Source organism: Nannobrachium achirus (genome assembly GCF_963921795.1).
Source record: "Nannobrachium achirus genome assembly, chromosome: 5".
Taxonomy (NCBI): domain Eukaryota; kingdom Metazoa; phylum Chordata; class Actinopteri; order Myctophiformes; family Myctophidae; genus Nannobrachium; species Nannobrachium achirus.
The window spans coordinates 63749095-63762870 of NC_137814.1; the positions used below are offsets into that span (position 1 = coordinate 63749095).

General features: G+C 40.4%; 1 protein-coding gene across 4 annotated transcripts in view; it reads right to left on the reverse strand.

The window, feature by feature from the left end:
- LOC308285754 (sialoadhesin-like) overlaps window positions 1-13776 on the reverse strand; it is a 177527-nt gene that overhangs the window by 26112 nt on the left and 137639 nt on the right. For all 4 annotated transcript variants that reach the window (XM_080726609.1, XM_080726608.1, XM_080726610.1 and 1 more), the window contains 5 exons: window positions 9532-9634; window positions 8994-9070; window positions 5277-5379; window positions 4473-4558; window positions 589-798 (listed from right to left, as the gene is read on the reverse strand). In XM_080726609.1, the coding sequence (XP_080582735.1) occupies window positions 589-798; window positions 4473-4558; window positions 5277-5379; window positions 8994-9070; window positions 9532-9634 (579 nt within the window). The remainder of the gene's footprint in view (window positions 1-588; window positions 799-4472; window positions 4559-5276; window positions 5380-8993; window positions 9071-9531; window positions 9635-13776) is intronic.

Below are 13776 nucleotides of genomic sequence, written 5' to 3' on the forward strand. Positions count from 1 at the left end.
TAAATGGATGACCTTTATAAAGAATTAAGGGTATGGGACTGGGGATGAATAGCCTCTGTCCTAATCGTCTGGTGTATTAACACAGATTACTTGTTTTAGGCTCCATGGTATGACGGTGTCACTCGCCAAACATAGGAGACCAATACAAGCTATGTGTTTGTGTCTAGAATAATGTTCTCACCAGTCATTTACAAATGTATGTGTCCGCTATTTGATTCAAAGCATGTACTGTAATCATAAAAGTCTTGGATGTCACAAAGTTTGATTTAAGAAACAATGTTTCTTAGAAGCCATTTACCTTTACTTGTCAGTAACTTCATATACAGTACGTATTACAGTTACAGTTTAGGCATTTAGCAGACACTTTTAATCCAAAGCTACTTACAATAAGCAGGTAATACATCACTATGTCAAATGTTATCCCTCCCAGAGGGGTTAAATGTCAAGTATAACATTAGTTTCAATCAATGGAAGCTGACTTCTCTCAAGTTTTTCTCACAACATATTGTATCAATTGTATGTTAGGGGGACAGACTGACATATTTACGTATCATTGTAGTTCAGGGGTGAAAGCGTTGGCACACTTACCCACACACTGTGGTGTCTGAGTCCAGATGCCATTCTGACATGTGCTGGTTGCCCACCACCCCTCTACGCTGGGCTTGAGGCCCTGGTCACAGCTGTAATGGACTGTTGTTCCGTCAGGATAGGTCTCTTTCCAGCCAATGCCATCTGGAGGAACAACAAACCCATCCTCCAGCTGAAGAGCGGGACAGCCTGCCTCCCTTTGTCCTGAAACTGGTTAGAAAAAGGTCAGAGCTCTATATTCTGTTAGTAAACATTGCTGTGGTGTAGAGCAGTGGGTATCAACCTGTGGGTCGGGACCCCCAGGTGGATCCCCAAATTATTTTGTTGGGTACCCAGAAGATTAGCTTAAAATGAAACATTGTTGTCTCACTCAACAGAAAAACAAACCAACATGCAGTTTAAGTGTTATCTGCACATTTCTAAAGTGACAATTGAAGGACTTTTTAATACCTCTAAAATGACAAATTTAACATTGGCCAAATTGTCAAATATTAGAGGCAGAAATTGTGAAAATTGCAGATCTACATGCTCACAACGCCTCGCACATTTTCACAATAGAACCGTGTTACAAAAAAAATGTAATGCCTCAACTCTTAGTGCTCGTCAGAGTGTGTGTGTGTGTGTGGGGGGGGGGGGGGGTCCCAGTTAAAATATGATTATTTTGGGGGTCGTGGCCTGAAAAGGTTGAGAACCACCTTTGTAGAGTGTTTGTTCAGTGCAGGGGTCTCCCTCTGTCTCCTTGGCTCTTTGAACAGGAACATTTTCAGATGGGTTGCCAATTTCAGCCAATCATAAAGTGTGTCAGCTCAAATTTGATTCCACCATGTTGTCCGCATGTACCTTTTTGTACCAACACTTCCAATCAGGGGTGTCGCACCAAATTCTGGGCCCTGGGTACAAGGATTCACTGCGGGCCCCTGTGCTTTAACTATTGAAAAATAGCAGATATACAAGCTCACAGCGCGGCACCAAGTGCCGCGCTGCGAGCTTGCAGATCTGCTATTTTTGAAAAATCATGCAAATCTTTGAATATTTCAAATCCTTCTGAGGTTTTTTGAAACCTCAGTGGAGCTCAAAGTGGAGCTTTTCATGTGAAGGACCCCCATCATGGTATGTATTTGGCCATGGAACCCCATCTCAAAATATTGAGTTCCAGGGACCCCCCAGAAGCAAAATTTGAGTTACAAACGTTCGCTTAAAAAATACATATTCAAAGATTTGCACACATTTTCACAACTTTTCAAAAATAGCAGATCTACAAGCTTGCAGCGCGGCACTCGGTGCCACGCTGTGACAGGCATGCAAACGTGTAGCTTTTCGGCGAAAATTGCCGTTTTGAATCCAAATTGGTCATTTGTGTGAATCGTGCAGATTCGTTAAAAAATTGTTTAGGGGGGTGGGGGGGGTGTCGTGTCGTCAGAGCAGCAGTGAGAAGAGGAGCGTTTATTTCTTATTCTCGGCGCCATCCGTTTTGTCAGTACAATGGTGTTGAAGGTGGATGGGGAAGTGGGTCGTTTTATTTTTTAACAAATCAAGCGCTCCCTGAGTCCCTTCTCTTTCATGTGACGTCGTCGTCAGCTGGCAGCGCTCAAAGTCAACACTGACTGCACTCAGTGCACTGCGAGCCACAGACAGAGCTGAGCGCTCATAGTCTCAAAGCTCCCAAAGTTGCAGTAGTTGTGGTGTGACTGTGGACTGTTGGCTGTTTGATTCGCTTGCATCGCGGTCATGCGCTATTCTGCATCGATGCGTGATGTGATATTATCGGTTATAGCCTTGTTGATTTTACGATGATTCGCTAGCTTAGCCACATGCTAACGCTAGAGTCGCCGTGACTTCTTCCTACAGAAGGAGGATGCTGAGACAAGTTACAAAAAGTCTGGTCTCTCAACTTAAGAACGGACTAACTGAGCTCGAGTTACAAGTGAAAAGGATCGACCTTTTCTTTGACGATGATGGCTAGCTAGATTGCAAAAAGTCAGCCAGGAGAATCCACTAAATTAATAATAATCTGTGATTTACAACTGTTTCCCAAACACTGGGACGGGACCCATGTGTGGGTCGTGGACACACATTTTTATGGGTCCCTTCATTTTTGGTTTCCCTCATTTCGTTTTTAATTATTTCAAAACATTTTCAAAAAACATTCCCTCCCCAAAAAAGCTAAACATTTCATGATTAAAAAAAAGAATAAGTAAATTACTTTTCTAATTTCATGAATAAATAAAATACAAAATGATCTAAGAAATGATCTTAGAAAACAAATAGGCCTATTTAAGAAGTAGTTAAAATAGCCGATCTACAAGCTCACAGTGCACATTGTCACTGTCTATGCCTGTTTATTAAAGACAAGTCCCTAAATATTAGGATATTCCTATAACTACCGGTATATCTGTAGGCTATATTATTTTAGATTTAATTTTCTTTATTATATCTAGAACAATTGGTGGTAGGCAACAAGTCCAATTTTGCTGCATATGTATGATATGTATGAATAAGTCACTGTTTAACCGAGTTAGAAACGTGCAAATTCAGTAAAACAATGGTCAAAAATTTCGCGCCACGCTGTGCGCGGCGCACATTTTATCCCCATAAAAATTTCTCACCTTTTTCACCTTGGGGCTGTTTGCATGTCTGTGTGAGCTTGTATATCTGCTATTTTTCAATAGCTAAAGTATAGCATAATTAAGGCCTCTCCACCACCTTGGGCACTAGTAACTCAGTCCCACTTTCCTACCCCTTGTGACACCCCTGCTTCCAATTGCACTTATTTATCCTGTTTACAGTGTTGATTTTGACAGCAAATTTTGATTTAGTGTTAGTCATAGTCTTTGGAATAGAATTCAGCCGTATTTTAGTCCTCTAAAATGTTTTAGTGTTAGTTTAAGTCGACTATATCACGACTAAAATGTATTTCGGCAGTCCTTGATGATGTCGTAATGCCTGATGATGATACACTTGATTGCTTGCTGAAAATAGCCGATCTACAAGCTTACAACGCGCCGCAACCGAGGCATTGTGAGCTTGTAGATCTGCTATTTTCAGAGCACAACCAAATATAAAATGACTTGTCTTTTTGTTCAACTGTCTGGATCTCATTCGCCCTCCCTAACACATTTCCCATTTTTGTCATGGTTTTAGTTTTAGTCGACAAAATCAACACTGTTGTATGGGTTCTCTGCTCTCTTCTGATTGGCAAAAAATGGAGTGGAGGTTTTGTTACTGTAACTGCAACCTGATACAAAGCTGCTTCAGTGCAGTGGGAGGAGACGGCCGTCCCCGCCCAGTTCTGCACGCAGTAGTGAGGGATACTTGGAATTGTAGGAGTTGAGGCATCACATTTAACACATCAACATAACTGAAGATTACTTTTAGACAAGATGTAGAAAATGCCAACTTATTCAAACTGTTCCAGGAGTTCTAAGCCTTTTTTGTGGCAACCCTGAGAGGATTATTGCCAGAGAATTCAGGGAGCATCCACACAATGCCCCGCTGATGGCACATATCAAGTTTGAGGGGAATTAAACCTTGAATTCAATTGGCTATAGCTCCTCGGGTCCTTGAGAATTTTAGAAATTTTATTTTATTTGAAAGAACATAAAATGTGTCTGGGGAGCATTAATGAAGGCTCATGTCAGCGAGGAATGACTTGTTTGTTTTTTACAGCATTGTGATAGAAGCTGGATTTATTATCAAGTGTTTCACATGCAGCTGCCGCTAGATTTCATGTGTGTGTGTGTGTGTGTGTGTGTGTGTGTGTGTGTGTGTGTGTGTGTGTGTGTGTGTGCGTGTGTGCGTGCGTGCGTGCGTGCGTGCGTGCGTGCGTGCGTGCTTGCGTGCGTGCGTGCGTGCGCATGCGTGCGTGTGTGCGTGCATGTGCTTACTTTGCTGACACACTGGGACAGCACCATCCCATCCATTACTCGTGCACCGGCGTTTAGGCCTACTGGACCCACGGACCAGTTGGTAGCTAAGATGAATGTGAATGAATACAGCATAGCATGTCAACGGTCATGTCTTCATTATAACAAGTCAAATGAAATTCACATACACTTTCATGCTGTTTAATAAATGCATTTCCAGATGTGACACGCGCAGAGAACAGCTGAGAATAGCAGACCTAAACCACCTGCCGCTACAGAAACAGGAGATAGGCTCCTGCCCACATGGCTCGGGTTGGTTCACAAGGCTACTTGTTTACTTACTTGCACATGGAAGCTCACAGTGGTCACATCCGCGACACGGTTGTGAGCTTGTATGTCAGCTGTTCTCGGCACACAATAAATAATGTTACGGGGTGAAGAATATGTCTCGCTAGGAGTGTCTCACAAGCCAACACACACACAGGAGATGGAATGAACTGAAACCAAACCGCGTCACGGCAACCAAACTTGCTAATTAATTCGGTCCTTGTCCCTTTTATGTCCCTATAGAACCATGATGTCATCAATATCAAGCCCATATCTGGAAATGCCCATATATGGATATATTGTGTCTCTGTTGTTTTAGTGTGTTTTATGCTATTTTTGGCGAAGACATTTGGCGTATAGGGAAAACAAGAGCATACCAAGCTGTCTAATAACGTGTTTATGTATGCAGCTTGGTAAAAGCGAATTGATCCCAGTTTAGGACAGAGGACAATTTCACGATGAAAGTAAATCGCTGTGTGAGTAAATATGTGGTCATACCCTGAGTGGCACGTGTACTCGACCTTTGACCCAAAGACGAAATCCTCTCCCTCCACAAGCTGGAACTCTGCATGCTCTGCATCGCCAGGGGGACCACATCGGACTGTAGGTTATTTATTTAAGGTTAGTATGATCAGATCCAAAAGGAGGGCGAGTCATCAAATATTGAGGTTTTGAGGTTGTGGTTTGGCAGCCAAGGAGTGTGTGTGCAAAGTTTGGCATGGATAGGGGCAACGGTGGCGGAGATATGAGTAGGGCAAAAGTGTAACGTGTGACATGTGACAGACAGACCATTTTTCTTTTCTTTACATATCTACAGCATAGTACTGTGTTCTATTCGTCTGTCATTCAATGTTATATGAGATACTTAAATGGTTTCCTGTGGAAATAAGCTTAGTCTTTTCATGGATCTCCTTTTAGTAGACCTTGTACCAGTGAACTGTACCGTCATGAAACTGTACCTTTTCCTATGCAAACTTCTAATAAAGTCTTCAATCAATCAATCAATCAATCAAACAGCCGGTGGAGGTTTTGTTAACTGCGACCCACTCTGAGCTAACACGGACAGTTTGCGTAGGCAGATGGGCGGGCGCAGCGAATCTCTCCGCGAGTCTCTGGCCAATAGCATGTGTCCCCCCCCCACCCCCTCTGCTCCTCTGCTCAGCGCAGAGAAGCTGCTGCGTCATGATGTCAACACATTCGGTGCGACTCTCTCTGCACTCTGATTGGTTAGGGAATTTCTACACTTGCTACAACAGTGATCATAACGCAATCGCCCAGGCTTCTTTTTCTTTCCGATCGCCAAAAGAAGCCTGGGTTTCCGAGGCTAACTGCGACCTGATACAAAGCTGCTTCAAACACTGCAGAGTGCAGTGGGAGGAGACGGCCGTCCCCGCCCAGTTCTGCACGCTGCAGTGAGGGATACTTGGAATTGTAGGAGTTGAGGCATCACATTTAATACATCAACATAACTGAAGATTACTTTTAGACAAGCCTTTTTTGCGGCAGAATTCTGGCAGCATCCACACAATGCCCCGCTGATGGCACGTGGGTGGGTGACGTGACGTAACGTTTTCGCTGTCCTCGGTGTCAAACATGTATAAATAAAAAATATATTTGTCAAAAACCTTCTGAATATTGTGCAGGACATTAAGCTTTATGTGAACTTACTCAAGATTAAAACATTTCATTCCTCATTTCTTCAGAATCTTCAACCAAACATGGCAAAACTCATATGGTGTGACTGTCCTGACCTTGTTTCTCAAAGTGGGAACTTGAATAAAACTAAGAAAAAGAATTGCTAAAAATCATTTGAAAATGAATTTAGGCTAAAAAAAATGTCTATTTTGAGCCTATATCTTTTCAAAGTCAAAGCATAATGTTTTCAGTCATTTCTGATCAAAAACATTTTGTCCCCCAACCCAAAATCATTTGGTGTGACACTAGTTTGGAAAAATTAAACAGGCAATTATTTGGACACCTATTGGCTAGAGAGGTCCTTCTTCTGTAAGGCTATTCAGCACTCCCAGCACAACTGCAAGACAGGTGTCTGAGGTGAGTTATGATTTTAACATTTTCATGAAATGCCATCTTGTTGAAACGTTCACAAACTCACCATTCTGGATGTCTTTTGGTGTGACACCTTTTCTTTAAAAAAAGCTTAAGTTATTTGAAGTTTTGGTCATATTTCCATGTAGATCTAGGCTGCTTTGTTATAGCTAGCATGCTGTTAGCATGCTAATGTGTACATAGTAGCCTCAAGGTAAACCTAAATGCAGAAAACAGTAATATGGTGTGACACTTAATCATATGGTGTGACAGGTCTGCTTGTCACGCCATATGACTTGATTGTCACACCATATGATTTATACTGTATTTAACTACAGATATAACAATAAATAACAAAGTTCCATGTTTCTTTTGTACATTTAAACATTTGTTTTAAACATTTTTACATAAAATGTAATTTAGCTTCATTCAGTGATACTTCAAATTCATCAGACAGAGCAGAAACCCCTTCACAGAAACCTTAACATATTGTTTCAATCTAAACAATATTTTCTCTTTGTCTTAAACTATACATTCCATTTTCTTTTGTCAGCTGGGAAATGACAAGTGCTGAGAGAACGAGAAAGTACAGGGAGAAACTAAACAATGACCCAGCAAGGAGAGAGGAGCCAAAGGGGCGAGACTGCATTTTCTAAGAAGAGCAGGAGGTTGTCTGTGGCATAGCAGAACCACAACAAGGCAGCCGGTTTGCTACCCTCACCAAATACGACTGGCTGATGTACAATACAGTCTAAATGTATAATCTAATCTGATCTAATACTTTTGTACTTTCACTCACTGGACTGGACAGTGGACAGTGTTAAGGTAGGACCCGAGACAAAACTAGCGAAAATAGCTGATCTACAAGCGCTCAACACGTTGTGCTTGTAGATCAGCTATTTTTGGAGTTGCGCAACCCAGCACTCTTTAGCTAGTGGAGATGTGGTGTAATGTCATGATTCCTAATTACATTTGTTCAACACAAAATGCTGTGTTCAAGTTCAGGAGACTTCGGAAAAAAGCAATTTACCTGAATGCTGAGTTCTGTTTCCACTAATTGGTGTTAATAAAATGTTGCCTTGGCTCCAAGTGTGGCTATGCGCCTTATTGTCTCTTTAGGATCCTTCTGCCGTGGGCCGGCAGAAGACTTAGGTGTGTGTAGCATTCCTGTGCACATCCTCATCATCCATCTACTACTACAATTCTTTCTTATCCCATGTTAAAGCCCTACAATAATATCCTGTTCAGAAATATTAAGGCCATGTTATCCTGGGTAATTGTTTAATCAATCAGTAAAGTTCAGTACTCACTAATAGGTAGGTTAAACACAGTTTGTTTTGACACATGAAGATATGATCATACGGTGTGACACTAAATCATTTGGTGTGACATTCCAAATAGTGAAAAATCATACCTTTATTAATGATTAAACCAAAAAAATGTTTATGCATTACATAGAGAATATTATCAGGAAGAGTCACAAATATTTGTGTAATTTTAGAGAAAGTTTTGACAGAATACATTTAAAATATGTTGTAAGATCATGAACATGGGCCTCACACAGAGTGTCGATTATGAAAAAAACATACAGATATAATTAATTTTCAAAAAACTATAGTGGATCACTGGTTAGTTATGATAAAGGACTTTGATAAAGTGAGTAACTTAAGAAAGATGTACTCCATTTTCATTTTATGAACAATTATTTTCATGTCACACCATATGACGATTTTAGGCACAAGTACAACAAACTGCTGAATAAAGTCTGATTCCAATAAAATATCTAAAAACAGAATGTATTTCCATAAGGTTGAGAGTGAGTAGAACAAAAGTAAATAACTTTTATGCCTGCAATTTAAAGTTTTTTTAAAAACACATTTTTTGGGGCGTCACGTCACTGACCCACATATCAAGTTTGAGGGAAATTAGACCTTGAATTCAATAGTCTATAGCTCCTCAGGTCCTTGAGAATTTTAGATTTTTATTTGAAAGAGCAGAAAATGTGTCTAGGGAGCATGCAGACATTGATGATGGCTCATGTCAGCGAGGAATGACTTGTTGTTTGTTTTTTACAGCATTGTGATAGAAGTGTTTCACATCTGCTGCTAGATTTGCATGCACGTGTGTGTGTGCGTGCGTGAGAGAGTGTGTGTGCGTGCATGTGCTTACTATGACACACTGGGGCTTCACCATCCCATCCATTAAACGTGCACCGGCGTTTACTGGACCCACGGACCAGTTGGTAGCTAAGATGAATGTGAATGAATACAGCATAGCATGTCAACGGTCATTATAACAAGTCAAATGAAATTCACATACAACTTCATGCTGTTTAATAAACGGAGTGTCTCACAAGCCAACACAAACACAGGACATGGAATGAACTGAAACCAAACCGCATCACAGCAACCAAACTTGCAAATTAATCCTTTTATGCCCATTTATGGAGAACCCTGATGTCATCAATATCAAACCCATATCTGGGAATGCCCATATATGGACATATTGTGTCAGTCTCTGTTGTTTCAGCATGCTTATGCTATTTTTGGCGAAGAGATTTTGCATATAGGGAAAACAAGAGCATACCAAGCTGTCTAATAGTGTGTTTATGTATGCAGCTTGGTAAAAGTGAATTGATCCCAGTTTAGGACAGAGGACAATTTCACAATGAATGTAAATCGCAGTGTGAGTGAATGTGTCGTCATACCCTGAGTGGCACGTGTACTCGACCTCTGACCCAAAGATGAAATCCTCTCCCTTCACAAGCTGCCACTCTGCATGCTCTGCATCGCCAGGGGGACCACATCGGACTGTAGATTATTTATTTAAGGTTAGTATGGTCCAAAAGGAGGGAGGGTCATCAAATATTTTGCGTGAGGTTTTGAGGTTGTGGTTTGACAGCCAAGGAGTGTGTGTGCAAAGTTTGGATAGGGGCAACGGTGGCGGAGATATGAGTAGGGCAAAAGTGTGACGTGTGACGTGTGACAGACAGACAGACTGACAGACAACCGGTGGAAGTTTTGTTAACTGCGACCTGATACAAAGCTGCTTCAAACACTGCAGAGTGCAGTGGGAGGAGACGTTGAGGCATCACATTTAATACATCAACATAACTGAAGATTACTTTTAGACAAGACATAGAAAATGACAACTTATTCAAACTGTTCCTGGAGTTCTAAGCCTTTTTTTGTGGCAACCCTGAGAGGATTGTAGCCTAGGAGCCAGATATGGACACGAGAAGTTATGAATCATATTCAAACCATGGACCCTGGTGTAGGGACCTGGGTTGAATGTATTGAATGGACCCTTCCCCCACGGAGATCACTGACTAACCAATTTCCTCCCAAGGAGGGCTAGCTACTCCATGGTGTAACCAAACTAGCCTGATTTCAAGACTCTACGCTGGAGCTTAAGAGTCTGAGCCTGTCTGCATACTATTTGATTGAAAAGGGGAGGGGATTTCAAATTTGAAATTCCCAATCACAAGCGATCTGGTGGGAGGGGTTGTGTTTGACTTTTGCACACAAAACAATCCCTCCTCCCCCTCCCCTCAATGACATGCACCCAACAGGTCACTGTCTTTGATGTTTCACTGATTAGAGAGAATCACTAACGAGCTATTCGACACTTGTATGGCTCAATCAATGACTGCCCTTTTGAAGTTCAAAGGGAGCAGGGGCTCGCCCCCTAGTGGTCTGTTTGCAATGAATACAATAGTAGATCTGTCAGTATACGGTTGAAACCCCAAATAATTGATAAAAGAGATTTTTCAATGGATTCTGTTACTATTGGGTATGATAAACAAGATACTAAAAGTTTAGGAAAAAATAACTACCGGAAAGCCATCATTTTCAAGATGGCGTCCACGATGGCTGCCGGGAGCTAAAAATGCATATTTAACGTGTAAAAATTCATATAAAATATGCACTTGGTGAAGAGTTTTAGAATTTTGGCATGGTGTTAGGTATGGGTATAAGGTTTTCAGAAACCATCACAATCAAGTTGGGCTCGCCCCCTAGTGGTCTGTATGCAATGAATCAAATATTAGATAGGTCAGTATATTGTAGACCACTAGGGGGTGAGCCCAACTTGTTTGCGATAGCTTTTGAAAACCTTATACCCATACCTAACACCATGTCAAAATGTAAAAGCTAGTTACCAAGTGCATGTTTTATATGAATTTTTACACATTAAATAGGCCTTTTTAGCTCCTGGCAGCCATCGTGGATGCCATCTTGAAAATGATGGCTTTCCAGTAGTTATTTTTTCCTAAACTTTTAGTATGTTGTTTATCATACCCAATAGTAACAGAATCCATTGACAAATCTCTTTGATCAATTATTTGGGGTTTCAACCATATACTGACATATCTACTATTGTATTCATTGCAAACAGACCACTAGGGGGCGAGACCAACTTGTTTGCGATTTTTTTTGAAAACCTTATACCCATACCCAACACCATGCCAACATTCAAAAACTCTTCACCAAGTGCATGTTTTATATGAATTTTTTCACGTTAAAAAGGCATTTTTAGCTCCCTGCAGCCATCGTGGACCCCATCTTGAAAATTATGGCTTTACGGTAGTTATTTTTTCCTAAACTTTTAGTATGTTGTTTATCATACCCAATAGTAACAGAATCCATTGAAAAATCTCTTTTATCAATTATTTGGGGTTTCAACCATATACTGACAGATCTACTATTGTATTCATTGCAAACAGACCACTAGGGGGCGAGCCCAACTTGTTTGCGATGGTTTTTGAAAACCTTATACCCATACCTAACACCATACCAAAAATCCAAAACTCTTCATCAAGTGCAGATTTATTATGAATTTTTACACATTAAAACCCAGTTAATAGGCATTTTCAGCTCCCGGCAGCCATCGTGGACGCCATCTTGAAAATGGTGCCTTTCTGGTAGTTATTTTTTCCAAAACTTTTAGTATGTTGTTTATCATACCCAATAGTAACAGAATCCATTGAAAAATCTATTTTATCAATTATTTGGGGTTTCAACCATATACTGACAGATCTACTATTGTATTCATTGCAAACAGACCACTAAGGGGCGAGCCCAACTTGTTTGCGATGGTTTTTGAAAACCTTATACCCATACCTAACACCATACCAAAAATCCAAAACTCTTCATCAAGTGCAGATTTATTATGATTTTTTACACATTAAAACCCAGTTAATAGGCATTTTCAGCTCCCGGCAGCCATCGTGGACGCCATCTTGAAAATGGTGCCTTTCTGGTAGTTATTTTTTCCAGATTTTTTAGTATGTTGTTTATCATACCCAATAGTAACAGAATCCATTGAAAAATCTCTTTTATCAATTATTTGGGGTTTCAACCATATACTGATGTATCGAATATTTGATTCATCGCAAACAGACCACTAGGGGGCGAGCCCAACTTGTTTGCGATGGTTTTTGTAAACCTTATAACCATACCTAACACCATACCAAAAATCAAAAACTTGTCACCAAGTGCCCAAAGTTGATGTTTTTTGACGGATTCCCTCCCAGCTACACACTTAAAAACTCTTTACTCTCTGAAATCTTGACGGATTTACTAACGGTTTGGATTATTACAAACATTATTAACGTGGCTATGATTCAGGCTGGTTGACATGTTGAAATTGAAGCTTTTCATTTCGAAAAAAGAGCATGCAGCATAGTTAAGTGGCATGGCTACTTGCATGCAAGTTCATCAAGGCAACAATCGAGAAGATTTTCAAATATTATCAGGTTTTCCTGAGACCAATAACGATTTCATGACAACTAATCTTTTGTCTAAATTACATTTCTTTGTGTGGATATTGTTGTATTTTTTAGCTGCAGGCTAAGAGACAAGAAAGAGGCTGTGAGTGTGAGCTTAGCTAGACCTATATTATTACAAAGTTGACAGCAAAGTTACAATGGTGGGAGAGGCAGAATTACATGATTTCCAAGCGGTTTGGTTTGTTAAAAATATCTTACATTTAGATACATTGATACAGGGAATTGCTGTCTTTTTGTTTACAGAAATATAGCCTACTGTATGTGAAGTCTGTTATTGTGAAGATGCCTGATTGTTTTGCTGCCTATGGCTGCTCCAATGAAAGGAGTATCCAAATGGAACCTGTGGGATCAACTGCCACAAATATGACAATATGATATTATAATTAGGATAATCACTATGTACAATACAAGTTCTGCTGCACAGGAACAACAGGGCTGTGAGATAATAACATTGCAAGAGTGTTGTTGACCCTGGCTTTTAGACATATTTCTACCACCTGTTTACACACTTTTTAACTCTTTTAGTGTGGTTGTCTTATTCTCAAAGTTTGCATAGGCTAATGCATACATGCATACATACATACTGTACATACATACATCCTTACCCTTAAAGGAGTAGTTCACCCCCAAAATGACTTTTTTATATAGATTATTCACACCATGGAGACTTGAGTTCAATAATATTTTTTTGTGTTTATCACATTCCTAAGACAAAAAAATGATTATAGTAAATTTACCTCCATTGATTCCGGATGGGGACCCGAATGCATTTATAATTTATTGTAATAATGATATTAATATTATAATAATCTGTCTACTGCTAATTTCAGGATTTGTTGTGCAACGCACTTTGAAGAAGCTGTCCTGTGATGTCTGCCGGGCCAGCCTTGTGACCGATGCTGAATCTGCCTGTAAGGACAAGAGCTACCACCTGCTGACCCTGAAAATCAATGGAGGTCTGGTGATACCATCTGTTCTGAAGGCAGCAGAGTGGGTCGTTCACCAGGCAATCCTCTAGATTCCAGATGAAAACAGCCCATAGGATAGGAGGATAGGTTCAGAGGATGTGTTTTTCCTCAGGCATTGACAGTCACCACCATACACTGATGAAGTTAGTTGTGTCCCTGTATTTTAAGCTGAGGCTGCACCATATTGCTAAAATGA